Source organism: Takifugu flavidus, chromosome 20 (genome assembly GCF_003711565.1).
Source record: "Takifugu flavidus isolate HTHZ2018 chromosome 20, ASM371156v2, whole genome shotgun sequence".
Taxonomy (NCBI): domain Eukaryota; kingdom Metazoa; phylum Chordata; class Actinopteri; order Tetraodontiformes; family Tetraodontidae; genus Takifugu; species Takifugu flavidus.
Genome location: NC_079539.1, coordinates 3,501,759 through 3,528,723, shown reverse-complemented (window position 1 = coordinate 3,528,723; position 26,965 = coordinate 3,501,759). Strand labels below are relative to the sequence as shown.

Sequence of the window (26,965 nt, the reverse complement as noted above, 5' to 3'; positions counted from 1 at the left end):
CGTCAGACGTGGTTGGTTGACTCCAGGATTGAAAAGCCAGGCTCAGAGGTTGCTGGGTAAATGCTGAGCCCCTTTCACTCTCGTAAATGGACAGTTCTTCTGAACACACACCCTCCCCGGCTGTCTAATGGGCCCTCTTTATCTAGAAACGTTCCACCGATCTGACCTTAGCCTTGCACAGCTGATCCAGGAGCAGTCACAGGAGCCTTCCTGATCTCACTTTTCATTATATAAACAATCATAATGAAGGAGGTAAATATGCTTGGAAAGACAAATAAACAAATTTCATTTTGAATGGGAGAAAAGAATTACAGAACCTGCATTATTACATACGTACCCAAAGCGACCGCCAGGGGGCGGAAATACCCCGAAAATTAATTACTTATCAGAAAGTCTGTTGAAATCTTCTCACTTAAATGTAAATCCAGCTTTTATGGCCACATGATCACAGGCTGTTTAGACACTTCTATTCAGAAATGTCCTACATTTGAACATTTGTGTATGAATTAATGTAAGAAGGGCCAAAATAGATGTGATTAAAGCAAAACAGGGACATAAATCATCCTTTAACATCCTTTAAAAGCTTACTAAGCATAAACATTGTGATAGAGAGCAACATTTTCATCGACATCTGGCGCGGCATTGTAAAAGATCTTTAACCCAATATGGCCGTCACGGGTGATGAAACATAATCCCCGATCAATGATGGATGTGTTGGATCTAATAATGTGAGTTGGGAGGAATTACGACCGAAATAAAACATCTCTCAGGGGCATTTTTCAAATGACACCACCGGAAAACATCCCATTATAAAAGGCAGCAAACGGTGGGGTGAGGCCACCATCTGTTTGCCAGTAAAACACATGATCCTGGTGCGAAGCTGTTGACAGACGTGTGGCTGTTTCCCCCCTCGGTGGCGTAATAACGGAGAGGGAGGCGGCCTTGTGCTCGGCCTGACATTTGGTTGCGGGGGGATCGTTTTAAGCCTCGTCTGTCTGTCTTTATTTACATTCTTTTTATAGTCGTGTTCTGCATCGAAACAGCCAGATCTGACTGTCAGTTTGCCATATCGCTCCATACTGAAACAGGTCAGCACACAGTGGACAGATTGCTGTGACATTTTCAACAAGTGCTGCCCAGAGGGCAAACGCTTCAGACTTTAGCGATGCCCTGATTCGTACCCTAGCGCCCCCACCAGGGCTGCTATTACAATCAAAGCCCCATTGGTGTCAGTTTGGAATCAGAGTGCATTCGTACAGTCTGAATGTAAAAAAAAAAAAAGGACAAGAATTGGAGCCTGAAGTCAGATATCACCCTTATCTATCTTTGTGTAGCAAGAGATTGTGTCTGGTTGCCGCAGCAACTGAAGGGTCAACAGTTCTTTTTATTTTATTTTTTTTAAATGTTTTTTTAAATAATCTCTGACGTCGGTCTCTTGGGTGTACAGTATTTCAAATGGACACTACCTGGTGGAAATCTGGGCTTGTGTCGCCACCTGCTGGTGATGGTCGGTATATACAGAACAACAGCTTAAAGACGGGACCTGGAGCTTCTTATTGAGTAACATAAATCTCTGTAAATTTATTTTTTTTGTACTGTGATATAATTACACACAATGGTATTTGATGTTTTTGGAAATATAATATATAAAAAAAGATAAACATGCAGCAAGTGTGAGCTGCAATTAGCACCATGCTAATATCAACATATTAAGTGGACACAGACAAAAATGACAGCATTTGCTAAGTAATAAATATGTTTCATAAAGAACCATTTTCAAAAGTAATTATTTGATTTTTTTTTTTAATTACTCATCAGAGTACTGAACTTACTTCTTGTTAAGGGAAGTTTTCACTATTCCAGATCTGAAGTTTAGTTTTTAGATTGATAAATAAAATTTAAAAAATCAATTTTTTACAATGTAATTTGATAAATATATTTTCTAAATACACTTGGCAAATGCTTTAAGAGGTCAATCTGATTTTTATATTTTGAACAGTTAAAATGCTTAAATAAAATCCTTTTAAAAGTAGCTATTTTATATATATATACATATAAATATATGTGTGTGTTTGTGTGAGGACCAACTAATGGCAATAGTTCTACACAGCAGACTAAATCACCACATTATATAATGGGGTATATTATCCACGTCAGGCATGAATAAACACCTGGAGCACTCAGACGGTCTTTGCGGGTTTGGACAGGTCCGAGTCCGTCTTGCTGCGGCCTCCTTTCTCGCAGAGCTCCAGCTGACCGCTCTGCTGGTGGCCGTATTCGAAGCCGATCCTCAGCTCTCCCATGTGACAGCGAGGGAGCACATCAGGGATCCACTCGATCACAAAGGGATTGGCCTCCTTCAGGGTGGCCGAGCCTGTTCCTGAGAGAGGTCACAGGATCGTCAGCGGTGCCGGACCGGTGCTGTGGAGAGCCGGGAATAAACCCACTCACCGACTCTGAGGAAGGTGCGGAGCTCCAGAGGCCTTATGGGTAGCGGTCGGTCTGTCCTGTGTGCCTCTGGCTGAGGGGGAGGGTCAGGACAGCGGAAACGTGAGTAGGTGCCATCGATGTTCTTCACAAAGCTCTGAGAGAGCTCCAGAGGCACCTGAGGGGGATAATGTATGTGAGGCGAGGCTGAGGAGCAGCCGATCGGCTGGACTGAGGTCACGTGTGCATTTACCTCCGGGGTGTCGAAGATGCGCTTGACCTGCGCCAGGTCGGTGATGTGCCAGGTGTACTTGGTGAAAGAGCCCAGAGGAAGTCCATCAGTTCTCGCAAACGCTGGTCACAGCAAAAAGAGACCAGGGAAGTCGTCGGCTTTCAGCTCCCGAGGCGTCGGGTGTGATTGCGAGGTAACTGTTGCGCCTACCTGTTGTGAAGTTGGGCAGCCTCTTCTTCTTGGAGCCCAGCGAGAGGCGTTGCTGCAGAGCGTTGAAGAACTCCTGGGGGATGTGGTAGACGAGAGGCTGAGGTTTCCCTGCTGAAGATGCACCTCGTCAAGCCACAGCAGGGACAGTTTCAAGTTTTAGACCATTACAAGCCCATTTATATGGATGATACCGCTCTTTGCATGAGGCAGACATTTTCTATCTATATCTTCATTAAAACAAAGGCAGAGAGATAAAATTGAAAGAAAATGTAGTATTTGTTAATATTCTTTAATAACTATAAGCAACAACAAAGCTTTGGACTTCAAAATCTTGTGGGTTCTCATGGAACTCGTGGTTATCCAACAGCCAACGTGGATTCCCTTTAAAAGGGACGACAAACCCGCTATTGTTGCAGTTTGTCATATCGCCACTAGGTGGCACCAATCGGAAGCACCACACCTATACAGGTCGAATCAACGTGTTTTTCTACACTTTGGTGATGCTCAATTTGGTCTGTGGTGGCTTTAGCATCACACAATCCCTGGAGGACAGACAGTGGTGTCAGATTAAATGAACCTGGACTGTACCATTATTCTGGTAGTGCATGGTCAGGTGGATCCTCTCAGTGACACCGGCCAGCCACTGTTGGAAGCCCATGGCCACGGCACGCTCCTCCACCACGCTGGTGCTCCCTGAGACATGAGGGGGATCAAGCAGCACAACACACACTTACTTTACCGTCCAAAGAATCACAGCTTCGGCTGTGTGTTCTGTGAATATGAAGAGAGCACCGGCGAGAGCGTCATCCAGGCGCAGCTTCTTCGTCTTATGCTGAGAGTTAAATGGTTCCGCTTGTTGCAGAGGCTTCTCACCGGGAACGGCCCCTCGGTTTATCTCGTTCTGCTGCCCACCTGAAAGACGACGTGGGGGGGAAAACACCGTCTGAAACATTGGGTTTAAAGAGGACGTCCCTCCATTTTGCTTATGAACAGCGTTTAGATTTGAACCTCCCGTGCAACATTACGGCGGCTTCACGCCAGCGTGGGCGCCTTTAAAAGGGTTCTGCTACTGTACCGTTGGAGCTGTGGTCGATGAAAGCAGCGAACTCCGCAGACAGTTTGTCGTCGCTCGCAAACGCGCACACGCAGGCGTAAAAGTGGAGGCAGGGCGGCGGCGCGGCCGTGCTCAGCGGGGGGTGGCAGCCGGCGCCGGCGGCTTTACTCCGTTTGCTGGCGAGCTGACAGGCGCAGCGGAAGATCGCCTGCTGCTCTCTGCTCCTCTTCTCGCTCTTCGCACCCTCGGACAGCCCCCCCGCCCCTATGGTGAGGTGCAGTAACCCCAGGGGATGCTGGGAGTCCGCGTGGCATTTGACAACCATGGTGTCCTTAGCGACACGCTGCACCAGGGGCCCCGGAGACTCCGTCGCCAGCCTCCACAGCTCCGCCCTGGCCTGAATGGAGACCTGCAGCCCTTCCAAGATGGAGCTTTTAAAGGTCAGCGGGGTGGCGCAGCTGTGGCACTCGATGGCCTGCTTGATGTGGACGCACAGGACGTCCGAGGACTGTTTGGACTCGGCGGCGCTCGACTCGGGCTCGTTCTGGTTTGACCTTTGACCCTGCCTGCAGGACGGCACAAAGCAGCGCCCCAGGTTTATACGAGTCAGCAGAGTGGCGCCGTCGCCCGTGGCTATTGCGGTGTCAGTGGGAACCAGCTCGACGAAGCCCAGGTGTGTGGCTGCGGCTCCTCTTCCTCTGTGGCACACGGAGAAGACCTGCACCCCCCCTCCTTTCGCCCCGCTCTCCTCGCTGTCTATGATCATTTTGACCACCTCCACCGGGCAGCTCCTGCGGCTTCGGCTGCTCGGAGACGCGTTCCTCAGCTTGATTCCGCAGGCCTTGTTCTTGCAGCTGAGCCCGCGGGTTCCGTTGTAGATGCCACACTGGGGGCACTTGCGGATGCCCCGCAGGGTGGCCCTGCCCAGGTTCGACAGGAAGTCGGGGGTGGTGGGTGCGGTCCGTCTGTGTTCTCTCTGTTTGACAGTCAGATTTGTCTGGGTGGTCAGGGGCCTGGAGGATGCAACCACGTCGGCCGAGGACATTGTCACATTGTCAGCTTCCATTTTGGCATTTATCATGATTCAGTTTCCAGGAAAACTTGAGACGGGGTGGAGGGGGTTGGATCAAACGGTTTAGGCAAAGACAGAAATTAAATATAGGCTCACATCACCAAAGGAAACGATCGAATAGGCGTTGCTTTTAAAATTATATTACGTAGATGAACTTTAAACACTTACTATAAGTGTTTCTATCAGTTTCAAAAGTGACAAATAAAACGCTTTGGCTGGACCCGAACTGGCTTCAGCAACGACTCCGTAAACACGCTCCTATGGTACAAGTGATCGGACAAGGTGAGAATGTTTAAACTACCTGCGGATTCGCTTCTGTTTGGTCAAATTCAGCTCTTGTCCGTCTCGACCGTCGCCATTCCTCCTTACATCCCGACAACCGCATTGCGCCTGTAACGACACTCTTCATTGGTCAGAAGGAGTCAGGTGACTAAATGAGGGTCAGCCTATTGTGGCAGCGGTGAATTCTGGGATTTGTAGTTCGTGGACGATAGCGCGCTTTTTACCCTTGTGTTTTTAAAGCAAGAAAACGAGAAATCCGCGTTGCAAATCCGAAATTTATGTCATATGATTCGATTATTGTAATAACTACTGAGTGTAAACCTATAAAGTAAGATTTAAATGGGCACCATTTTGATTCGAATGTTACACAAATATTTAAAGAGATAAAGCATAACAATTTCTCAAAAGATAATTATCTAAATAAATGGAAATCTTAACTGAATGTTACTGGAAACATCCCTTAAAAATACTTGCCATTTGCCCTCCATCCATTTTTTCTCTAAGCTACTTTAAATCCAATCATCCCACTTTGTCATTGGGAAATCACAAAGTACAGCATCGCATAAATTTGCCAATTAAACCATTTCAGCATCAGCATTTTAATGGGACAAATCAAAAACTCAATACTTCTCTTGCCAAAACAAAGATTCAAAACATTCTTAGGCACCGCCAACTTTTTGATGGTTCGTGGTTCAATTCATATTAAAATAAGGCAACACAATGGGTTTAACTACACGTGTACAATCTAGTCCGATTCTCACGAGGTTTTAACTTCAGCTATAAAAACAATGGTTTATTAGCTAAAACTGAATAATTTAACTAATGCATTGCCTGTCAATTAAATGCCTTTTCTGATTTCATGGCCAATTCTTCTGGAGTCTACTTTACATGAAAAGAACTAGACAGGGATGCTACTGTTACACAGCTGTCCATATTCCAGAAGCCCAGATGCTTCCTTAATTAACATATCATCTTTATACAGATTCAGTACAATGAAGCAGATCTTTACATAAAACAGACTTTCAAGTGAATTTACAAAAGAAACTGGAATGCAGAAAATGACCTTATCAAACGGTGAAAAGATGAACTTAAGAATTTGTGCAATATTTCTCTGCCCATTGGTGAGATAAGAGTGGCAGTTAATCCCTGCAATTGGTTTGAAATATTGAAAATCTAATTTTAAAAATAAAGTCGACAGTCAGTTAATGCTTTATAAATGAACATAAGAGCTCACAATTCCGTGGTGACACTGCAACAATCCTTGATAAGACAGTCCCGAAACAAAACGCACAAAAAAAAAATCTTTATACAATGTCAGCGTTTAAAGAAAGTAAATGACATGGGGGGTGGGTGGGATAGTCCTTTCTGTTTCAGGGAAGTTAAACTGGACGTTGTCTTGTGTGTAAAAGCATCAAAGTTCATGCACACACACGAGCATACTCACAGTTTCTTATCCACAGAAGGATTCTCAGTCCGTTCTGGGACCGATGAGCGAAGGAGCGCTGAAATGTGACGTTTGCTTTCTGTCAGCTTCTACTCAGTGATTTCCTACATGTCTCGGGAAGATGACAACAGTCTGAGAACTCACTTAAACAAACACAGTGAGAGCAACAGGTTCCTATTCAGAAAAAAAAAAAAAAAAGACTTATGGACTATCGACTATTTGTTATGGCAAAGATGGCCGCCTCTTCTCCGTGTCTGGTGTTAACATTGGTACAAATCTCTGCTCTTGCTCTTTGGCTCCAAGCGGCTTAAAACACAACGTGGGTGTTTTACAACAGATGTCGACATTTCTCGCCTTTATACTACAAGGTTGTTGTTGGAAATATCAGGACAGACGTGGTCATATACTTTATATTTAGCCAGGTATCGGCGGGCATTACAAAAGCAGGCCAACGATGCTGAAATGGGCCCCGGAAATGCAGAATGAATTAGCAAAGGCTGTTTGGACAGTGTTCAAGTGTTCTGTGGTAGTATTCCTTCACACTTGCAGATCTGGGCAGTGGATAAGGTTATGAGCCAGTAAAGTTGATAACATGGTGCACCGGCTCCACTAACAGAATAACACGTGTGGTAGCAGACAGAGCTCATCTAACGCGCTCCTTTCCCCAGCAGAGTTTCGTTCTTCTGGCCTCAGAGGCTCGGAAACAGCGGTGTGCGATCAGTGAGTGGGGTAGCCGGCGGTGCTCATGCCAGTCTGGTTGGTTAGCATCGTCCCGTTGACCCCCTGACCTGGCTCCACCATGCCTCCGTTGCTCACGGCGCTCATGCCTGTCCACCCAGCCCCGGCATGTAACTGACTGAGAGAGCAGAGGACGACAATATCACATAAATGGAGCAAAGAAATAATAATAAACCAAAGGAACTGGATCGCCGGAGCTTACTTGTAACCCTGTTGATCCCAGGTCTGCCCGTAGACGCCATAGCTGGGTACCTGCCATCCGTTGGGGACGTACTGTCCGATCTGCTGCGTGTTGCCGTACCACTGCCCCCACTGGCTGTAGTGCTGCGCTGCAAAGCTCATGGTGTTCTGCTGTTGTATAGAACATGCAGAGTTTTACACAAGGCCAGGCTTCAGGCCTCACCGGCAGAAGCAAGGGCGTGGCTACACACCTGCGGCATCTGCACCTGCTGCATGGGGCTGACCATATCCGTCGTCTCCTTGCCCCAGTAACACTTGACGACGTAGCCCTCGATGGTCGTGCCATTGACGGACACGATGGCGTGAGCTGCTGCCTCGTGAGAGTTGAACCTGCCAAAAGGGACAGGTCAGGTGATCGTGACAGGATTAAAAAAGACAAAAAGGGGTCTGCTTACCTCACAAATGAGTAGCCTTTGTCTGGGAACACGCGGATTTCCATTATATGGCCAAAGGGTGAGAAGGTCTGTCTCATAATTTGCTCTGAAAACAAGAATAAACAATAGGATTCAAGTATGAGGTTTCGAACCATGTCGTGACTGACTGAACAGTGTGTGACTCACCTGTGAGACCTGTTGTCACCCCCCCGCAGTAAACAGTGCAGTTGCTGGGGCTGGACTGGTTGACCACTTCGTCAAAAGATAGTTGCTTGGTGTTAGTAGCTAAAGGGGGAGGAATACAAGTTTCACCAGCTGCTTGAGTCAAACATCTGTGGCTTATCTCCAGTCAAGCACCACATACTTTCATTTGTAGTCTTGGGGGCGGGCTTCCTTGTGGCCCAGTTGGTTCTGATCTGCCTGCCTCCCAGCCACTGCCCACCCATCTGCTGTATGGCGTTCTCTGCATCCTGATGACACCAAAACAAGCTCCCTGAGTCGGTTACGCCAAACACAAAGGACTCTACAGGTGTTAGCGAGACACTCACCCATTTGTTGAAGAAGGAGACAAAGCCATATCCTTTAGATTTACCTGTGGCCATGTCTTTGACCACCCGACAGTCCCTGTGGACACAAAGGCAGTTCGGGATACTGTCCTGGTGACTTTGAACCTGCGGGATTATATGGACCAACTGGAATACCACACTTACGATATTTTCCCAAAGGGCCCAAAAGCCGCTTTGATGTCATCTGTGGTGATTTCAGGACTTAGATCTCCAACGAAGACGTGGAAGTGACCTGCGGTGACCCAACATATAAACAGTTACAGGCTGCATATTAACCATATTGACCATTTTACCCACAGGAACATTTAACATTAACCCAAGGTTTTGGAAAAATCCCAAGAGCTTTTTTAAAACTACAATTACCCAAATTTAACCCCAAAAAGTGCCTCGATGGAGGTCGATTTTCATACTGTCTATGAAAAAGCGTTTCAGAACGTACTGCTTGTGTCTTTCTTTTGGCTGGTTGGCGTCGTGGCCCAGTTGACCTTGACTTCCTGTAAGAGAGAGAGTTGCAGAGAGCAGCAAAGAAAGAAAAGGTGAGACCCAAAAATACACCCGCGAAACAGAGGAAGGCTCTTTTTCTTTGATCAGAGGCTGAGGTCACACACCAGGTCTACTTAGAATCTGTGATCGAGAACTTCATTTATATGTGGTCTTGGTATGCCAGGCTTTCCATAAACCACCATTACACATTTAATAATCCATGGTTACTAAGTTTACATACCTGTGCATCTATTAATAAGACAGTAACATACAGTGGAGAATAAAGGGATTTCACCTTCATAATTAGGAATATTTCAGTCTTAGTCTAGTAAAAATTTGGAGAAAACTGTAGGAAGTAAGGTCCAAATAACAAGGGACTTACAAACAAGTGATTTATACGAACTTGTTATACTCCTCAAATGGTCCTTCAATACCTGTTGAGGATAAAATATTTTCAACTGAAGGTATTTTCCTTGAAGGTGCTCTTATGTGGATTTTATGTGGAAATGAGAACACAACAGTAAAGACGTCGGGGCAGAGAGCATCAGTTAAACTAAAGAAACGTTGTATGCAGCATGATCACACAGCGGCGTAAAGGTTTTCTTACAAAATGGGGGCGCATGACAGAACGCGAAATGGGATTCTAAATGTATTATTCTGGGACAAAAAGGGAAAAAAATTGCATTATTTTGGAGTGTTTGGGGGGGATGTTTTATTTGTTGTTGAACATGTGTTAAAATAAGATCATTTATAAAATAGGTAAATTAAAAAACTCACTTTCTTGAGTCCATGAACATATGTTTTGTTAGGAGTCTGAACCTTCACAGCAATAAATAAATTCACAAAAGTCAGTGACTGCTGATCTCAACCATCTTTCAGACAGTGCACAGAAGAATAATGTGCACGAGAGAAACATTAAGTGGAGCAGCTAAATGAGGTTTACATGGATACAAACTTTTTGGTCACTTTGAGACCCAGTCTTGGACGTGCCTTAGTTGAGCCACCCAGGAAATATGACTGCTTACCTTACCCAGAATTTTCCGACCATTCATGGCTGCGATTGTGGCAGTGGCGTGTCTATGTTCATAGAATTCCACAAAGCAGTACGGATCATGGCCTGCTGTCTGGAGTGGACATGAGAGACAGAGAGGGAGATTGAATTCAAACCAATTCCCCATCTATTGACCGTTTAATGCCCCGATGCTGAATGACACATGCAGCTCAAAACAATCAATTCTTAGTTTATTGTCTCCAACAGTAAATTATCAGGACCAACATACATCCAACTACAATTTAATTGTTATAGTCAGTATCTAGAAAGTGACAAACTTACATCTACTATCATTTTACAGCTCTTGCAGGGTCCAATCTGGCCAAACAACTCCAAGATGAGGGCCTCTGTCACATCCCTGGACAGATTCCCCACATACCTTGGAAAAAATCAACAGTTTTTATTCATGAAATGAGAGACTGTAAAAAAAAGGGGTGATTTTCTGTGATGACGTGGAAGCATCAACAAGTTTCCTTTATTAGAAATTGACACAATTTTCCTGGGACCTTTTTTACCCTAGAGACCCACATGACATGTTGACAAAGATTATGGAATCGTTGGCACCGTGGCTAAATAAAGAACAATTAGGGCCCAAAGATTATAGTCTATTACAGCAGCACCTGGAAAGGGTAGTAGCCTTTAGGCCCAAATTCCTGACCTAAATCTGGAATTTGCTGCAAAGATGAAATATTATTTACACTGCGGTCACGGTTGGCTTTAAACTGAAGCACCCTATTAATTCAGCTGATTAACATAACACCTATACATATATTCAACGTTTGAGATATTAATATTAGAAAAATTGCTCATAAAACATGTCCTTGAGGATAATTCGTCTATTGCCCGAACAGATATGAGGGGCCACAGCAGACCTCAGGGAGCTTAGTTCAGCTGACCATATTCATGTCTTTATCTTATATTTGATGCATTTCGTATTTACGACATGTATTTTTTTAAGCTAACACCAAGCAGCGCTGATGTTTAATAACGATGCGACTTTTTTCCCCTCTCAAGCAGTGCGAACCGCTGCATACAGGGCTAATTTAAGATTGTTCTGGAAACAGCTAGCCTTGTTGCTAGGTGCCATATTTAGCCGAAGATATATTAATATCCGATGATTGGAATTTTGCAATTTAATCAGGTCGAGCGAGTAGAGCCGGACGCAATCCACGATATTCTGGTATTACAGAAGCCCGATACTTTGTAGTAATGTTAAGGTGCATTTTGAGAGGGAATTGCGCCTTAGATAATTGGTGTCTCAATGCTAGGCTACGTGACGAACACAAGTGGTTAGCTAACGGTGTGGTTACGGACATACTTACAGGGTTTTGGGCTGTTCGTCGTCCATTCTCTGTCTTTTTTTTGGCCGAGAACGAGTCGCGACCTCAAAAGAAACCCCACAGTTGTGGCGGGTTGCTACCTTTGAGACTGACAAATTATTTAATTGCGCAGTACGAACTGATTTACCACCGCAGTTAGCACCAGGGTGAACAATGGGCACCGACAAAGATGGCGGCGCGACTGTTACTGACGGGCAGTGCGCATGCGCAGTAACCCACCGTCTTCAGCGAGCTTTTAAAATGTCATAATTTGGGAGTTGCAAAACCCGGAGAATCTTTCCAACAGTATGCTGCATCAGTTAACTTTGAAAATATGAATCACTCAATAGCGTATCCAAAACTATTTAAGTTGTGTTATTTAAAACCTGTAAATAAATGACTTGATATTTGAATTTAAGTAGCTAGTAACCACAGGTCGGTGTGAAAAACCTTATTTTGTCCTGCTAAACAGACCAAAATGCTATTAGTATCTGAAAACAGATTTATTAAAAACAATAATTCAGCCCTTCTGGATGTGACGGGGGTATAGCAGAAAGGTTTAACACCGGGCTGACCAGCAGATTTAAATTCAAACACTCGTCTCCAACAGCACCCGTTCAGCCACCACAAACATGGTTTAAACCTGAAGCAGCAGTTTTCTGGACCAACCCAGCTGAAGGGAGGGATATTACATAACGACAGGTAAAAATTCTGTTCATTTTGGTACAAAATGCACAAGGCAGAAGTTTAAACAAAAATATGAAAATAGAGTTCATTGGGTGTTCCATATATTGTGTTAATGTGTGTACTGGAATATGATTATAAACCTCCCCTTGTTTAGGCCCCAGTTTGATCCATATATGCAACAGAAGTGCACCACAGTGTTTATAAAGTGCAGGGAAGACTTATGTAAACCTTTTAAGGATAAAACCTGGTTTATAACTAATTAATTTAGAATAGATTCATTTTACCAGCAACAATAATAAGTAAAACAGAACAAAATGTCCAAAAAGTCCAGTGGTTGAGTAGTCTGAACCCTGATGCTGCTACATGCTGCTGTGGTGCCACAGTCCAGTCTCTCTGCCCCGTTACTCCTCATCTGGGGCAGATCTTGTGGTCGGTAACCAGCTTTTCCATCCTTTTAATCTTGCTCTTGTTTGTTGGCATGGGTTTGTCGTACATGCCGTTCTTCAGCAGATGCTCCTTGCTGTGATGAATCTGGGCACCGTGGTCCAGCTGGAAGGAGCAGAGGGCCTTCAGGGGCCTCAGTAAGACCTGGAGAAAAGAGAATGGGGGGAAATGGAAGTGGAAATTCATTTAAACTGTGGAGTTTTCTGTCCAAATAGGTAAATAAAGATGAAGCATTTCTTTAATCTGACTCAGGACAACTGAAGTGCATGTAAACACATCAGTCCGACTTATCAGAGTAAGACACCCAGATACTATGAGTGCAACCAGAGGTAAAGTGGACAACGCATGTGCTCCACAACCATCGTGCTGGCACAAGACTGCGGAACAAAATAATCCAAGAAAGTCAGTTGCAGAAAAAGAAGGTAAAGAGGGACAGCGTGCATCTTAGCTGCACTATAGTTAGCACGTGCATCATGTACAAGATAAACAAAGCCGTACACTTATCTGTCTGCTGCCTTGTTTATGATGTAATGACCAGTAATAGGTCAATCGGAAAGAGGGCCGGATTGAAAAAGATATGCAGCTCTGAAAAGACGCATATCCCCACCTTGTGTTGAGGACGACATGTTGCCTTTGCACGTAAACGGGGACACGGAACGAATTCCGACGGGCGGCAAGATCGAATTTTGATCATAGCTCGAATAAACTGTGCAAGTAAACCTACTGTTATCATTCGTAAAGAAAAAGCAGATAAGATAAACACCATCAGACAATAATCCACAAATATTTCACTACCTCTTGGATGCTGTCGTTCTTCTCTAGGATTGAGAGGGCGTAGGCAGCGCTTTCCAGTGTGGACAGACAGATGTTGGAGGGCTGGGTACGAATCACATACTGACTGGACAGAGTTCCATTGAGCTGCACCTGATGATACAAGTCAGAGGAATCCATTTAGGTCCGAGTAACTCATGGAATCTTGTAAAAACAACTCGCTGTTCGAGTCAGATCCACATCTGTGTACCTGTTTTGGGAGGTGTAACAGGCTGTTTTTAAGGAACATATTTTTAGCCTGACTCCAGGTGCCATCTATGATGATCACGTTATGTTTCTCAGTGCCTATTTCTTCTCGTTGCACTAATTCCTCCAGATTTTCAGATTTGGGGCCTGGATACAGGATGAGTGTTCTGCTATCTCGGCAAATGGCAGCCAGCTCTGGATACCTGGATTTAAAAAAGGATAAAACGGAGAGCATCACAGTGGAGATTTCACTATCAATGGTGGTGGAATAAGTTTTAATTTCCTTTATTATTGAGCGAAAGAAAAGGATCACCATCTACCTCTCTTCGCTGAATCTTCTTCCAACTATGATGTTGCATTTTCCTTGAGGTAAACATGCAGCCAGCAGCGGAACAGTGCGAAGCACCCTGCCCCCCTGGAATAACAGCATGGATTAGAAAAGTCCTTATCTTCTTTAAAGATGCTGATTGGTTTAAGAGGTTAAAATTGGATTGATGTGATTTGATTAAATCACAAGTGTGCCTTCCAAAAGAGCAGCTTCGACCCAAAGATCAGAGGGCATTCAAAGACACAATCATAGTTTTAGAGACAGAATGTCAGTGGCATAACTCACTTCTGCAGGATGCTGCACAACATACAGAGATGTTGAGACTTCGAGGGGTTGCGGAGGGAAAAAGGGACAGAGACACACCTTCTCTGGGCGACTGCATGGGAGGAAAGTTGAAGAAGTGAGGCTGTGATTGTCCACAATTCTAGCCCCATCTCTGCCCATTTATTCAAATGTGATAATCTCTTAATGAAGAAAGTAAGTGGACTTCTAGGGGGCGAGCTAGCGTTAGCCTCAATGGAATTGACCTCACCAGCACCGCAAACACGTCGGTCGTCTACTCTCCGGAATCAAAGCCTCGGCCTGTAAAGTGGTTAAGTCACCAAAAGCGTCGGCTAATTCGTCTTTCACCGGGGAACCGTCGTATGTTTCAGTGCCATTTTCTTCTGCAGCTGATGACGAGTATGAACTTGGGACATGATCCATTACGGAGTTAGCAACAACTGTGTGAATGGGTACAGTGAGCGTACACAAAGATGGAAGACATAGATATACACTAAAAAGAAATAAACTCTGCTTACCCCATCACCACTAAAGCGTGTTTTAAAGTTTAACTCATTTTGATCACATGCTTCGTGTCATGTCTATTCAGCCAGTATAAAACACCAGAGTAACAGTCGCATATACTCGTTTTGATTCAACAAAAGAACAAATTAATACGAATTTACGGTACTCGCAATAGACTTTTCAATTAGTTATGCGTGTGTATATAGCTTGATTAGTAACATGATGCTATCATCTCGAAATCACAAAAACGAAGTATAGTTAACCTTTGAATTAGCGGAAAATAACGACATTGACAATTGGACACATGCGCGGTGCTAAATCTATCTGGTCCAGTTCTATGACCTTCTTCTTCTTCTTTCCCAATAGGCTCATTGGCTCTAACGCGTACATCTGCCCTCTACTGGCCAGTTACAGAAAACGCGAGTTAATTCCGATTAATTATCGTCTCAATGCTGCCCTCTATAGATGTGGAGGTCGAAGTGTAATTTAACGACAAGACGAGGAAAATACTTTTAACATTGTATTTCTTGGATAAGTTTTACATTTTACATCACGAAAACAGAAGGAACGCCCACAGTTATTTCCATTCGTATTCCTTTTCTGTATTTTGACAGTCACATCATGAGAAGATGCCATTTAAGGTTTTAAAATGCTTTCGGCTGGCTAAAGAACATGTAACAGTCACTGTATCATGTTTTGCATGGTAAGTAGAATAAAGTAGCAGAATCATAAAGTTAAAATAATAAAGTGTATCAGAAAATGTGAACAAGTAAGATAGCTTCATGAAAAATACCTCAACATGCATGGACGTATTAAATACCTTGAGTGTTTTGGTTTGTTTACACGATTAAATGCAGGCAATGAGACAAGGTGTCAGGTTAAAGCCAAAGAGGATTATTTTTAGCAGACGATGCACCATAATATGGCACCCTCACCCCTCATAAATGACACTCATGACACCATCCACTCCCCGTCAGCAGGAAATATCATGTATGCAAAGTTCTGCAAAGACATTGAAATAAATTGATAAGACGTATAAAGAAACAGCGAAACAGGTCTGAAGCTACAGAATTATACAACGTGCTTTCTCTTTGGCTGCCTCTGCTGGCATTTGAACGCCTTCTTTTTCCTTTTGACTACCAATGGTTCTGTTTGAGTCTGATGAGCCATGGTCTCCGGGTTCTGCAGCGCCTTCGGCCTCACGTGTCCCCTGTTCTGCTCCGTCTCCCTCGTCTACAGGTGGGGTCATGCTTCTGGGAGGCGGTTCATCACTGTCCCCGGTACTTCCGCTCTGTGCTGGCTCTGCTGCAGCTAAAGCCAGCCTGCAGGTCTGCGGAGGTTCCCCAGCGTCCTCTTCGTCGACGGACTTTGCTGGCGCTGTCTCCGTCTCCTTTTCCCCAACTCCCTGTTCCTTCCCACCCGCGTCTTCTTTTACCTGAACATCGACTGGGGTCAAAGGGCAGAGATCCAAACGTGTCTTAGGGGAAGTTTCCTTTTTTCTCGGGGGGGCGACCGGCTTTTGCAAGTAAGAGTCTCGCCACACTTCCGGATCTGTCGGATGGGTTTTTATATCCAGGACAGCTAGGTGATCATCTGTTAGTCCCCAGTCCAGTTCCTCGTAAGGACACTCAAAGTCCAGGATGCTTGCTGGATCGACCGGGTTCTCCAACTCTGGTTCTGCTTTGATGGCAACGACTTTTTTGGTCTTTTCTTTGGTCTCTGTCGTCTCCTCCGTGTTGAGGGATCGATCAAAAGGTTCCATCTCACAGGGAGAGGAGTTGGCACTGGACCTGAGGAAATCCGTGATCTCCTCCTCTGGCTCTGGCAGAATTTCTTTCTCAGGCTTGTAATCATACAACTCCTGGGACAGCACCCGGAGCCCTTCCTCCGCGTGGTTTCCTTTATCTACTGCTTCCATTTCCACCACGGGAGTCTCGTCTATAAGCACGTATTTCTCCAAGTATCCCCTGGCCTCCCGGTCTGAGTGTCTGCTGTGGAAGGACTTCTCGGAGCCCACGCTTTCCGCGTCTTCTTCTTTTGTCCGACATCCCATCGCCTCCTCGTACAGGTCCGTGTAGAGGAAGGCCATGGCTTTGGGTTCCTCCAGTAAAATAGGATCGATGATTTTCGGTGGGCCGTCTGGTAAAAAGATTGGAGTCAGGACATCTTCCTCGCGGCCAAACAAAATGGAGCCGCTTGGTTTTGAAGGGCCCTTGGAGGGGGGCCCTCTGGCCGCACCATCGCTGCCGCCCTCTGGTTTCTGCTCTGTACCCCCGTAGAAGACTTCGTCCAGAAGATCACTGGTGAATTCCTCGAGGCTGACTGTGTCTGGCTTTTCCAGGTCGGCGGTTGTCCCAGTGGTAGGTTTCTGCAAAGGTGTCACGGAGTCCTGGGTTTCCATGGCAACTTCTGGCTTTGGTTCCACCGCTTGGGCGATGACAGCAGGACCTCCAGGTGCCTGGGCGTCGATCAGGGTGTAAGCCTCAAAGTAGTCCACCACCCCAGAAGCTCTTCTGTCCAGAGGCCTGGTCACTGGGGCCCCTGGTGGGTCCGTCACCCTGATGGGGACAGCTGCTTCTGCACCGGGACCTGCTGTTGAGGTCCCCAGAGGCAGCTCCTGAGGGTCTTCACTGGCCTTAGGGACGGGCCTGTCCTCCAGGTAAGACAGGTTGTCCACCATCTCTCTGCTCTCCTCCTCATCCACAGTGGCCAGTTTGGTGGGAACGACGATGTTGAGGATTTCGGAGCCTTCAGACACTAAACTGAAAAGCTTTTGCTCCTTGTCAGCGGGGGGATCATTCGGGACGTCTTCGTCACCGTCGTCGGGTTTCATGTTTGGTTGAGAAACCTCCGCCAACTCGGGCCTCTCGGAAATCGCCCCAGAACTCTGCAGGGCAGCTTCTCTCTGTCTGTCCGACCTCCTTTTCTGGTCGCTCTCTCTGCTCCTCTTCCGTCTGGACATCATCCCTTCGTCCATCACAAAGATGATCTTCCCGGCTGCAGCAGACGAGGGCGTCGAGGACCGCAGCGCACCCTGAGAGCCCAGATCCAGGGCGAGGCTCCCGCCTTCCGACGCCCAGGGCGTGCTGCAGCGGCTCGGGGTGGTCTCCCAGGCGATGCCGCTGTCCTCGCCTTGCAGTGTCACCATGGAGAAGGAAGAGTCCATCATCAGGAACTGCATGGTGGGCCGGACGTTGTCATCCTGGATGACTTCACGTAAACTGTGAGCACAAGGACACAATCTGACCTCGACTTCCAACCCATATTAGTTACTTTGGTCACAACGACAGTTATTAAATGTGGAAAAATGTCCCTGCAAGCGATTATTTCAATCAAACTGAACCAAAAACACACTTTAGAGCATTTACACACACCGGCTGGAAGCATTGAGGGAATTAGCATCGTTTAGCATCATCATTTAGCATTTTTCTGCCAGTTTTATCAGCCTATAATGTTTCTGCACCTGTTTTGAAGGTGCTCCACTTCATCGCCAACAACAAAGCCTTGATCTTCAGCGTTTTCGTGCACCAACGCCGTCATCTCGCCATCCATCTCTGCCCCCTCAGCAGAAGAGTCCATTGCCCTGAAATCCCGCCGCGCTCCGCTTCAGCGTTTCCCGTCCGCTGCTCCGTCGGGCTCGTTCTAAAACCAGCGCGCTGGGCTCCAGTTTTGGTGCTCAGCAGTGCTGAAATACAAAACTGGCCTTCCAGGGTTTCACATTTGCGAAACGTGTCGGGGTTATTTTGCCATGTGTTCACACTGGCTGGGCTCTTAAATTTGGCTGATACAATAAGAAAGTTAATCTGGGATAATTACTTACAGCCTCTGAACTGTGACCCAGCCGTACAGAGTTTAAAGACTTCTCCTTTTTCTGAACCAGGGCTAAATATACACGGTTTGCTGTTAGTTGATACCCAACATCACGAACCTGCAGGCCGAGGAGGATGTGCGGGGTGTTTGAGTTACGACCGTCCCACAAGTGATCAGGGAGATCTTCAGTTTGAAGACTTGTGGAGTCCAGAAATAAACGTTTTAATTGTTTTTCATTCATTTTGTGATTCAAAAGCAGCTTTTTTCCACCTGTCAGTGTTTGTTCACCAGCCTCCATAAGTTAGAGAAGACAGGAGGCACGAACTTAAGGTGAACCTGGAAACGGTGGCGCTCTAAAGGTCAGGAGGTCTGGCCGGAGTCACGGCAGAAAGCCATCAGAAGGTCGTAGACTCTGCTTCACAAAACTGACAGAGAATGAAAGAATCTACTGGGGGGGACTTTGCAGCTGCCTCTCAGTTATCTTCTGCATGGCCACCACTCGCTCCAAAGATTAGAGAAGCAAGCTGAGGAGAAGCATCTGGGGGAGATTAGATATGAGACACAACAGCCTCACGGGCAGACAAGGCTCCACAAACCTTCCTTTCAACTCTGCTAGTCCGGAACGAAGAAAACTAGTCTTTCAAGGTGTGAATCAAGGCAGCCTCTTCTAACTGATGAATGCGCTATAAAAGCCTCTCTGGCACGGTCGAATCGAGATCATTCCAATAGTTTTGCAGACTTAAAAACCACCGTTTGGTGCCATTTATTTCTGCTTTGTTTACATGAGGTCGAGCTTGACCGCCGCTGACGTCACACTCGAGTGTTTCCGTGGTGACGACACGAGCGACAGCCGAGGATGGAGCCGAGCAAGTGAATGAGAATGGTGCTGAGGAGAGGACCGGTGGAGCATCGGCATCACGTTTTGAGATAATCCGAATGTCGGATTAACCATTGGGTTGAATTAGAGACACAGAACAAGACGAGGAACCGGCGACCTCGGCCAGAAGCGCCCGCCCCCGTGGCCGCAGCGTCGGGTAACCTCGACATCTGTGCAGCTGTTGCGGTCCTGGAGGAGGATGGGGATGAAAATCCCGAGTGCCCAGCAAGAGAATTCTGTCTGATCTCCAGCAGCGGAGATGAATCTGCCTCTTCAGAGGAGATTTCTGCCGTCGACAAGGGGCGGCGAAGCCCCGGATTGTGGCAGAAAAACGCTCGGTTGAAGAAACTTGATGGCACGAAATGGAGAGAAAGGGACCAGCGACTGCAACCCGGGATTAACGAACCGTTTAACGACATCGAGGGGTGAGGTTCACTGATATGCAAAGGTTGTTCTTTGGTTGAAGAATTCTTGTTTTTCCAGTGTCCAGTTGAGATCACCCACACAGATCTGCGGGGGTACCGAGGTCGAGCTAACAGCGAATGGATAAAGCGACCTTATTTGAAGGCGTAATCTCACTGCTCGCAGCATTTGCTGGTGCTGGACTCTGTCTTTGGACTTGGTTAAACAAGTTTACACGCCTTAACTGGCACTAAATGACCCTAACTTGCAAGTGTCGTTAGCTCGCGTATCTGGGCGCAGCTAGCGGGCGGTTGCATCACCGACGGCAGCGCCGCGTCTCGTCTCGTCATGTTTCCAGCCACACATTTGCTGCTGTGAACCCCCCAAACACCACCGCCACCACAATGGAACTAAGCCCGAGCCACGTCGGACTGGAGACGGGACCGTGGATGCGCCGTTCCTGAAGTTAAGCGGAGAGAAGCTCCGGGTTGAGAGAGGGTCTAAAAGCTGGAGCTAGCCTCCAGCCCGTTCACATACATCAGCTTCCAGAGAGCGCAGGGACGGCATCACTCTCCTCTCCGGCTACAGAACCTTGCAAAAATGGGGTATGTATCCAAACAACTTGTTACTATAACGCCACAAGTCAGGCTCCGAGTGCCTTAGAGGTTTTCAAGCTTTGAGCAGCGAAGCGAGTCCCAGCTGCAGGATGCCAAACACCGCTAGCCAGCTAGCCCGGCTAACTGTGGCTAGCCGGGCAGCACCGCTGTCCTCCCCGAAGCCTTCTCAAACACAAATAAAATATATTAATCTGTAGCACACATGCACACACAAACACCGCCTTGCAGCTTTCACACGCTCATATTTCAGATTAGTTAAAGCAAGTTGACTTGTGATTTTGGTGCAGCGGTGCAACTGCACCTATGGGCACAACGTGCTTTGGGTTAGACATTCAATTTATTAGGTTGTTACACGATTAAACTACAGCCTGGAAAGTTTGCCTGCTTTAAATGTACCCTGCCCACTTGATTCCATAAACCAGGATCTTAATCTGGGTGCTAGGTTGGTGCATATGCAGTAGGTGAACCTGCAGATGTTTGGTGGGGCGACCTAGTTCTTACTCCAGACAGAAGCAGATGATGTTGCATGTGATTGATGTGTTGTCATATTGTGCTGCAGAAGGAGGTGGGGGGTTGAACCGCTGAACTGCTTACCACCTCATGCAAAGCACATTCCCTGTAATTCTCATGGCCGGCGGGCATAATCCAGCCGGAGATCAATTCCTCACACGCTCCAGCCTGTGTCCTACGCTCGCCCTCTCCTCTTAAGTGCCAAGTCAGATTCAGACGCTCCGGAGAGGGTGAATCATTTATGGCTGAACGCGGCATTAAACTTTTAACTGGAGTTGGAAGGAAAGTTGTGCCTCATGTTCGAGTGGGTCAGGCTTTTAGTTGGATTTCACTGTCTGATCACTCACGATTTCAAATTAAAGACACTTTTAATTCAGAATCAGACGCTGTCAGACTAAACCTGGCCTGAGGAGTGTGCAGGAGTAGCTAGCCTCATGCTACCAGCTAGCAGAAGCTTCCTGCTGCGTTTTGGTGTTCGTAGAGTTGATCTCTGGCTGCACGTGTCCCCCGTTACCACTTGTGACCTTCTTCATGGTGCCTTTTTGAGATTATTCTTCGTTGGGTTTTCCTAATTTTGATCCCTGTGTGCTCCTTAACGAGAGAGCAGATCTCTTTTTGAGGCTTTTTCCGGGAAAGAAGGTGCTGAAATGCTGGAGCGTGGCAGTTCTTCTGCCGGGTTGTGGCGCTCCTTTCTTTTAGATCGAGGAGAGAAAGCCGGTGGAGCTGTTATCCCGCTGAACGACATATGGGTGTTTGCAAACTGCACGTTGCCAAGCCTCAGCCCCCGCGCTGGTCGGCAGGGTTAACCAGCAGGGACATGGGGGATCGGATTGGACGATGGACAGATCAGGTTGGAGGACTTCCATGCCGGAGCTCATGGGGACCAGCTCTGTGTCACGTGGTCGTTGCCATGACAATGCTGCAGCTAAGTTAGCAAAGCGGGCTTTTATAGAGCTGCATATTTATATTCCCAGTGATGGGAGAGGTTGGCGTTGAAGACGTGTTTGTCTTAGCGTTGACCTCGGTCCTCAGAACTGTCCACAGCCGCACTGAAACACTGGAAGCCAATGTTAAAATCCACTATTTGATTTTTTTAAAAATTGTGTTTTCCGGCAGCCGTCATGAATCCAACGATTGGCAACAGCAGCACATCCTGATGAGCAACGTCCTGATGTGATTAGAAGAAAATGCAGCCACATTCTTGTACTCACAGACAGTTCAGCCCTTTGTTGACTACAGTTGTGTGTCTGTGTGTGTCTGTGTGTGTCTGTGTGTGTGTTGTGGCTTTAAAGGAAGAACTGCTGATTCAATATCATCTGCAGGCAGATTCCTCTGTCAAAGCGTTTGCTGTCGAGACTTGAATGCAACGGTCTGTTTCATTGTGAAAAGGGATTATGAGCTAACTGTCACCACACACACACACACACGCACACACACACACACACACACACACACACAGGCTGGCACGCACTGTGATCCAGGCCAGTACTGTTACAGTAACAGTATATATAATTATAATTGTTCTGTCTGTCTCATCTTTGTCCGCTGCTCCACACTCTCCAGGGTTTAAGCTGACTTCCTGCCTCCTCTCTCGGCTGGATGTTGAATTCCTCTTCGCTGTGAATGAACATTCTCCTCATTAGACTTGGTGCCAAAGCCTGTGCACGCTCACTCCCCCCCTCTGTGTCTCTGGAGTGCAGCTATCGTTAAAGAACATCCTCTGTCACCTCTTCGTGCACACTTAATTACCAGAGAGCAGACGAGAGGGTCCCAGAGACGGGAGCTGTCGGCGGCGTCTCCCAGACACACTCCCCATTAAACCGTCGTTCCCTGAGAGACGTTCCCACGTGGAATCGCTTGATGGTTCTCTTAAATGGGTGGATCGTTTCCTGCTGCCGTGTGTCACACGACCACGAGCGTCGACAGGCTGCCTCCACAGATGCATCCGGGTCACTTTTGGCAGCGCCGCAGGACTCGCACAGCAGATCTGCCTTGTTTGTTCCCTTCCATTTAGTTCCAGCACGTGACCTTGAGCTGCCCCAAGGTCAAAGAGGTGGTTGCAGAGAACTCGATGAAGGACGGCCCCAGAACGAGTGTTGTGTTCAGGTTTATCCGGTTCTTTATGGTCCCATCTCTGCACCACGTTATTAAATCTGTCCATTTGCAGCTCTGTAAGTGCCATTTATTCCGTCTCTGGCTGGCGGCTCGGCCATAAGCTGCGAGGTTCGTTAACCCCCAGTAACGACACCTTGATGTTGTTTGGAGACGTTAGAGGAAGCAGTAAAGGCTCTCCAGTAGTCTGATGGGATATTTCCCGCCGAGTCATTTATTTCCGCACTGTTGGGGTCTGCATAAACTACAGCTTTGGGCGCTGCGCCTGGCGTCCTCACGTCTCCGTGTCTTCCTCCACACAGAGAGCAGCCCATCTTCAGCACGCGGGCCCACGTCTTCCAGATCGACCCCAGCACCAAGAAGAACTGGGTCCCGACCAGTAAACACGCTGTCACGGTCTCCTACTTCTTCGACAGCACCAGGAATGTATATCGAATCATCAGCCTGGATGGTTCCAAGGTGTGTGTTTATGTAACCTTTGGATCTGATCCGTGACTGGCTGGAAAACCTTTCGGTTTGAATCAGCAGATGTGGGAGCCTGCGGCGTTCGGGTTTGTTGATTTAGTGATTATTTGAGTCTTGTGACGAGTGCTGGGGTGGAGTTGGTGGAGTTGTGCAAGTTGCTGCAGCTTTTCTTGCGTTTTGTGGGGAACATTTCGGGGGGGGGGGGGGGGGGTTGCTGTCCAGAAATGGTGATTTCCTGATTGAACCTGGTGGGATTGTTCTGTCTTTTCCCTCCAGGCCATCATCAACAGCACCATCACTCCCAACATGACCTTCACCAAGACGTCCCACAAGTTCGGCCAGTGGGCCGACAGCCGGGCCAACACGGTCTACGGCCTCGGCTTCCCGTCCGAGAGCCACCTGACCAAAGTGAGAACGCGGAGACACACAAGCACCCCTCTGACCGCCCCCCCTCCCCATGCTGAAAAGTGTCCCTTTTTCTTTAAGTTTGCAGATAAATTCGCGGAGTTCAAAGAGGCGGCTCGGTTAGCCAAAGAGAAGTCTCAGGAGAAGATTGAGCTCACCAGCACTCCGTCTCAGGTATCACCAGTCAGTCCCTGCACACCTTCCTGCATTCCGAGCGGGTCAGATGAGACGCAGATGTAGCTTTTTTTATCCTAACTCTGTCTGTGTTGGACTGGGAACATTCCGCATGACTTTCTGCCACTGGGGCAACAACCTGCCGCTGGTTCTGCCTCCTCTGATCTCCCCGATCGTTCCTCCTCAGGGTGGCGCCGTAAAGAGGGATGTGTTGTCTGTCAACAAACCTGTAAAAAAGAAGGTAACGGGGAACGGAGAGGTGGATTGATTTGACTTTAGAGGCATTTTCCCTCCAATTTCACCCCGAGTTAATGACCTAGTGCCTCCTCGGCTGTCCCCTCCACCGTGTGATGTTTGTGCTGTTTACCACGTCCTGGTTTCTAGACTAACACCTGTAAACCCCCCCATGTGACCCCTCCCTGACCCAACCACCGGTTCACGCTCTCAGAAAACGGTCCGATAGAGAGTCGCCTGTAACAACAGGCGCCGCCGGCTTTTCACACATTTCCTGGCAGGGACGTACATTTTTGAGAGCATGAAGTCATCAACACTGCGTCTGATTATCAGGAGTCCAGCAGGTTGATGAATGTGCTTAATCACCTTCCTGAAGGAGCGAAACAAGATCATTGATTCATATCTCAGACTGGAACATGACCTAACAAAGCCCCGACTCTCACCTCTTTTATTTGTGATAATTGTCATAACTTGTTTTTTTCCCCCCCATTTCACTGTTTGTTAATTCAGGAGTCCACCTCCGGGGATCAGCAGTCACCTTTGACCCCGGGAAACTTCAACGGGACGGACGAAGAGCCGGTCACGCCGGGCACACCTCAGCGCCCTGAAGTCAGAGCGGAGCCTTCCCAGAATGCACTTCCCTTCTCACAGAGGTAAACACTGCAAACAAATCACACAAGAAATTCCCAAATGACCCCCCCCCTACCTCCCCGTGTGTGTCCAGTTCGTCCAGTATCGGTAAGCACTGGGAGGCGGAGCTAGAGGCTCTGAAGGGAAACAACGCCAAGCTGACGGCGGCTCTGCTGGAGTCCACGGCCAACGTCAAACAGTGGAAACAGCAGCTGGCGGCGTATCAGGAGGAGGCCGAGCGGCTCCACAAAAGGGTACGACGGCGCCCGGCGCCCAGAGGAGGGGGGAGCAGCTGGGGACCAAAGGCCGGTGTCCTTTGTGTTTCAGGTGACGGAGCTGGAGTGCGTGAGCAGCCAAACGACGGCGATCAAATCCCAAAAGACAGAACTCAACCAAACGATAGAAGAGCTGGAGGCGGCTCTGAGGGCCAAGGAAGAGGTACGGGGGGGGGGGGAGAGGAAGGAAGCGGGCCGGCGAGTCCGAACGCTCACCGGTTGTGTCTCCGTTTCAGGAATTGCAGAGACTCAAAGCGGAAGTGGAGAGTGCCAACGAGTTCCAGACTCGGAAAGACTCGCTCACGCTCAAGCTGCAGGTGAGGGGGACGCGTCCGTCAGCTGGCAGCGCCGCCGGTCCCGTTCGCACCTTGACCCGGTCTTTGTTTCAGGACACGGAGTCGAGGAACCAGACGCTGGAGGCCCAGCTGAGGGAGCTGGAGCAGCGCCTGGAGAGCAGCCAGCAGGAGCGGGACGCCTTTCACAAGAGCCTGCGCTCGCTGCTGGAGCTGCTGGACAGCAAGATCCTGGAGCTGACGGAGCTGCGGGACACCCTGGCCAAGCTCCTCCAGAGCAGCTAGAGAGCGGCGCCGCCACCCGTCAGCACCACCAGCCAGCGCTCAGAGGACACATCACCCGCATGTCGGCAGTCACCGCGACTTGAATTCCTGTTCCCCACGTGACCGCGCGGCGCGTCCAGAGGAGTATGTTTACACGCGATGCATTCACGGTCCACACGTTACGTTTCGGTACACGTTTACAAACCGGCCACGTCGGCTCGGATCATGCCTTCCCCTCCGCTCCTCTGGAATGACCTTCCAGGTTTTCTTTCATGCAGAGACTTCTTTAAGACCCTTTTGAGCTCGGTGACCGTTCGCCTCGTCCCCATTTTCACCATCAGCCAAAAGAACAGTAAAGTTTCCTCCGGTCTTATTTTGATCTTTTTTGAGAGGGGGACACGTCTTTTATCCTATTAGAGCAATACAGAAGGGCAGCGAGTGGAGGATAAATGCTTTCCATTCTCACTTTCAGGTACTTTGATATGTTTAGGCTGCGAGGCAGACATTTAATTCTGATTTCTATCCTTTTTTTTTACTAAACTCTTCATAGTGCACTTTTGTGTGTGAGTGAATCATGTTTCCTTTCCCCTCTTGTGTCTGTTGCAACTCAGAGTGCAATGATTGGTTCCTTTTTGTTGTTAATTTATTACTAAATGTTGCAAATGTTGGAGTTGTTCAAATGCAAATGTCTTTCTTTACATCTTGTTTCCTCTTCATCCTTTTGTTTGGTCTGATTTTTGGGTGGTTTGGGTTTGTTTTTGTTTTTTTTAAAAACTGGCAATATTTTTTCAAGCATGAAAGGAAATTAAGTCTCGTTCTTGTTTCCTTTTGCCAAATATTCCTCTACTTACTTATTTTGCAGTTGTTGCCTTTGGTACAGAGACGCATCAATGGTAGCGGTACTTTATTTTGATGGGTTTCCTGTTGCCAAAAATTCAGAGACATTAAAAAAAAATTCAGCATAAACACCTAAAGAACACTATAAGGGCTTGTTGTTGGTTCTGCTAGACAAATAAAAATGTTTCTGCTTGAAATGGGAGAAAAAGGCTTTTAAATGTTGGTTTTAACACATGCTTAAAAACACAATTGTAATTTTGAGTTCATAGTAAAAGAAAAAAAGATCATTCTTGTGTCATTTTTGCC

At 47.3% G+C, this 26,965-nt stretch overlaps 5 protein-coding genes across 12 annotated transcripts; 1 reads left to right on the top strand and 4 right to left on the bottom strand.

Moving 5' to 3' along the window:
• Positions 1-257: 257 nt before the first annotated feature.
• On the bottom strand, positions 258-5,398 carry c20h2orf42 (chromosome 20 C2orf42 homolog). 3 transcript variants are annotated; one of them, XM_057019335.1, is made up of 8 exons: positions 5,297-5,396; positions 3,945-5,023; positions 3,662-3,781; positions 3,458-3,562; positions 2,870-2,980; positions 2,681-2,781; positions 2,452-2,605; positions 258-2,380 (listed from the first exon to the last, which is right to left on the bottom strand). In XM_057019335.1, the coding sequence occupies exons 2-8, from the start codon at positions 5,002-5,004 to the stop codon at positions 2,181-2,183; spliced, it is 1,851 nt and encodes a 616-aa protein (XP_056875315.1). In that variant the 5' UTR covers positions 5,005-5,023; positions 5,297-5,396; the 3' UTR covers positions 258-2,180. The 3 variants fall into 3 exon arrangements, with proteins under 3 accessions (XP_056875315.1, XP_056875314.1, XP_056875316.1); XM_057019334.1 differs by having other exon boundaries at positions 3,945-5,398; XM_057019336.1 differs by having other exon boundaries at positions 2,870-2,977; positions 3,945-5,398.
• A 462-nt stretch (positions 5,399-5,860) lies between these two features.
• Positions 5,861-11,713, bottom strand: LOC130517452 (cytotoxic granule associated RNA binding protein TIA1-like). 2 transcript variants are annotated; one of them, XM_057019340.1, is made up of 12 exons: positions 11,496-11,713; positions 10,456-10,552; positions 10,148-10,246; positions 9,079-9,133; positions 8,784-8,871; positions 8,622-8,697; positions 8,438-8,543; positions 8,260-8,358; positions 8,095-8,179; positions 7,891-8,029; positions 7,662-7,807; positions 5,861-7,577 (listed from the first exon to the last, which is right to left on the bottom strand). In XM_057019340.1, the coding sequence occupies exons 1-12, from the start codon at positions 11,519-11,521 to the stop codon at positions 7,439-7,441; spliced, it is 1,155 nt and encodes a 384-aa protein (XP_056875320.1). In that variant the 5' UTR covers positions 11,522-11,713; the 3' UTR covers positions 5,861-7,438. The 2 variants fall into 2 exon arrangements, with proteins under 2 accessions (XP_056875320.1, XP_056875319.1); XM_057019339.1 differs by having other exon boundaries at positions 7,662-7,810; positions 11,496-11,712.
• Positions 11,714-11,976: 263 nt separating this feature from the next.
• dtwd2 (DTW domain containing 2) lies at positions 11,977-15,099 on the bottom strand. Of its 2 annotated transcripts, none has more exons than XM_057019346.1 (7): positions 14,769-15,099; positions 14,501-14,690; positions 14,254-14,344; positions 13,961-14,055; positions 13,645-13,843; positions 13,419-13,547; positions 11,977-12,767 (listed from the first exon to the last, which is right to left on the bottom strand). In XM_057019346.1, exons 2-7 carry the CDS (start codon positions 14,671-14,673, stop codon positions 12,588-12,590), a joined length of 867 nt encoding a protein of 288 aa, XP_056875326.1. In that variant the 5' UTR covers positions 14,674-14,690; positions 14,769-15,099; the 3' UTR covers positions 11,977-12,587. The 2 variants fall into 2 exon arrangements, with proteins under 2 accessions (XP_056875326.1, XP_056875327.1); XM_057019347.1 differs by having other exon boundaries at positions 15,018-15,034.
• A 162-nt stretch (positions 15,100-15,261) lies between these two features.
• On the bottom strand, positions 15,262-18,873 carry si:ch1073-398f15.1 (cardiomyopathy-associated protein 5). The gene is made up of 2 exons (XM_057019333.1): positions 18,218-18,873; positions 15,262-17,975 (listed from the first exon to the last, which is right to left on the bottom strand). The coding sequence occupies exons 1-2, from the start codon at positions 18,331-18,333 to the stop codon at positions 15,818-15,820; spliced, it is 2,274 nt and encodes a 757-aa protein (XP_056875313.1). The 5' UTR covers positions 18,334-18,873; the 3' UTR covers positions 15,262-15,817.
• Positions 18,874-19,663: 790 nt separating this feature from the next.
• On the top strand, positions 19,664-26,946 carry LOC130517453 (homer protein homolog 1-like). 4 transcript variants are annotated; one of them, XM_057019344.1, is made up of 11 exons: positions 19,664-19,866; positions 20,202-20,448; positions 23,385-23,541; positions 23,824-23,955; positions 24,034-24,126; positions 24,314-24,367; positions 24,871-25,013; positions 25,085-25,244; positions 25,318-25,428; positions 25,502-25,582; positions 25,655-26,946. In XM_057019344.1, exons 2-11 carry the CDS (start codon positions 20,444-20,446, stop codon positions 25,841-25,843), a joined length of 1,125 nt encoding a protein of 374 aa, XP_056875324.1. In that variant the 5' UTR covers positions 19,664-19,866; positions 20,202-20,443; the 3' UTR covers positions 25,844-26,946. The 4 variants fall into 4 exon arrangements, with proteins under 4 accessions (XP_056875324.1, XP_056875323.1, XP_056875322.1 ...); XM_057019343.1 differs by having other exon boundaries at positions 19,727-19,866; positions 19,925-20,448; XM_057019342.1 differs by having other exon boundaries at positions 19,768-20,448.
• The last annotated feature ends 19 nt before the right edge of the window (positions 26,947-26,965 follow it).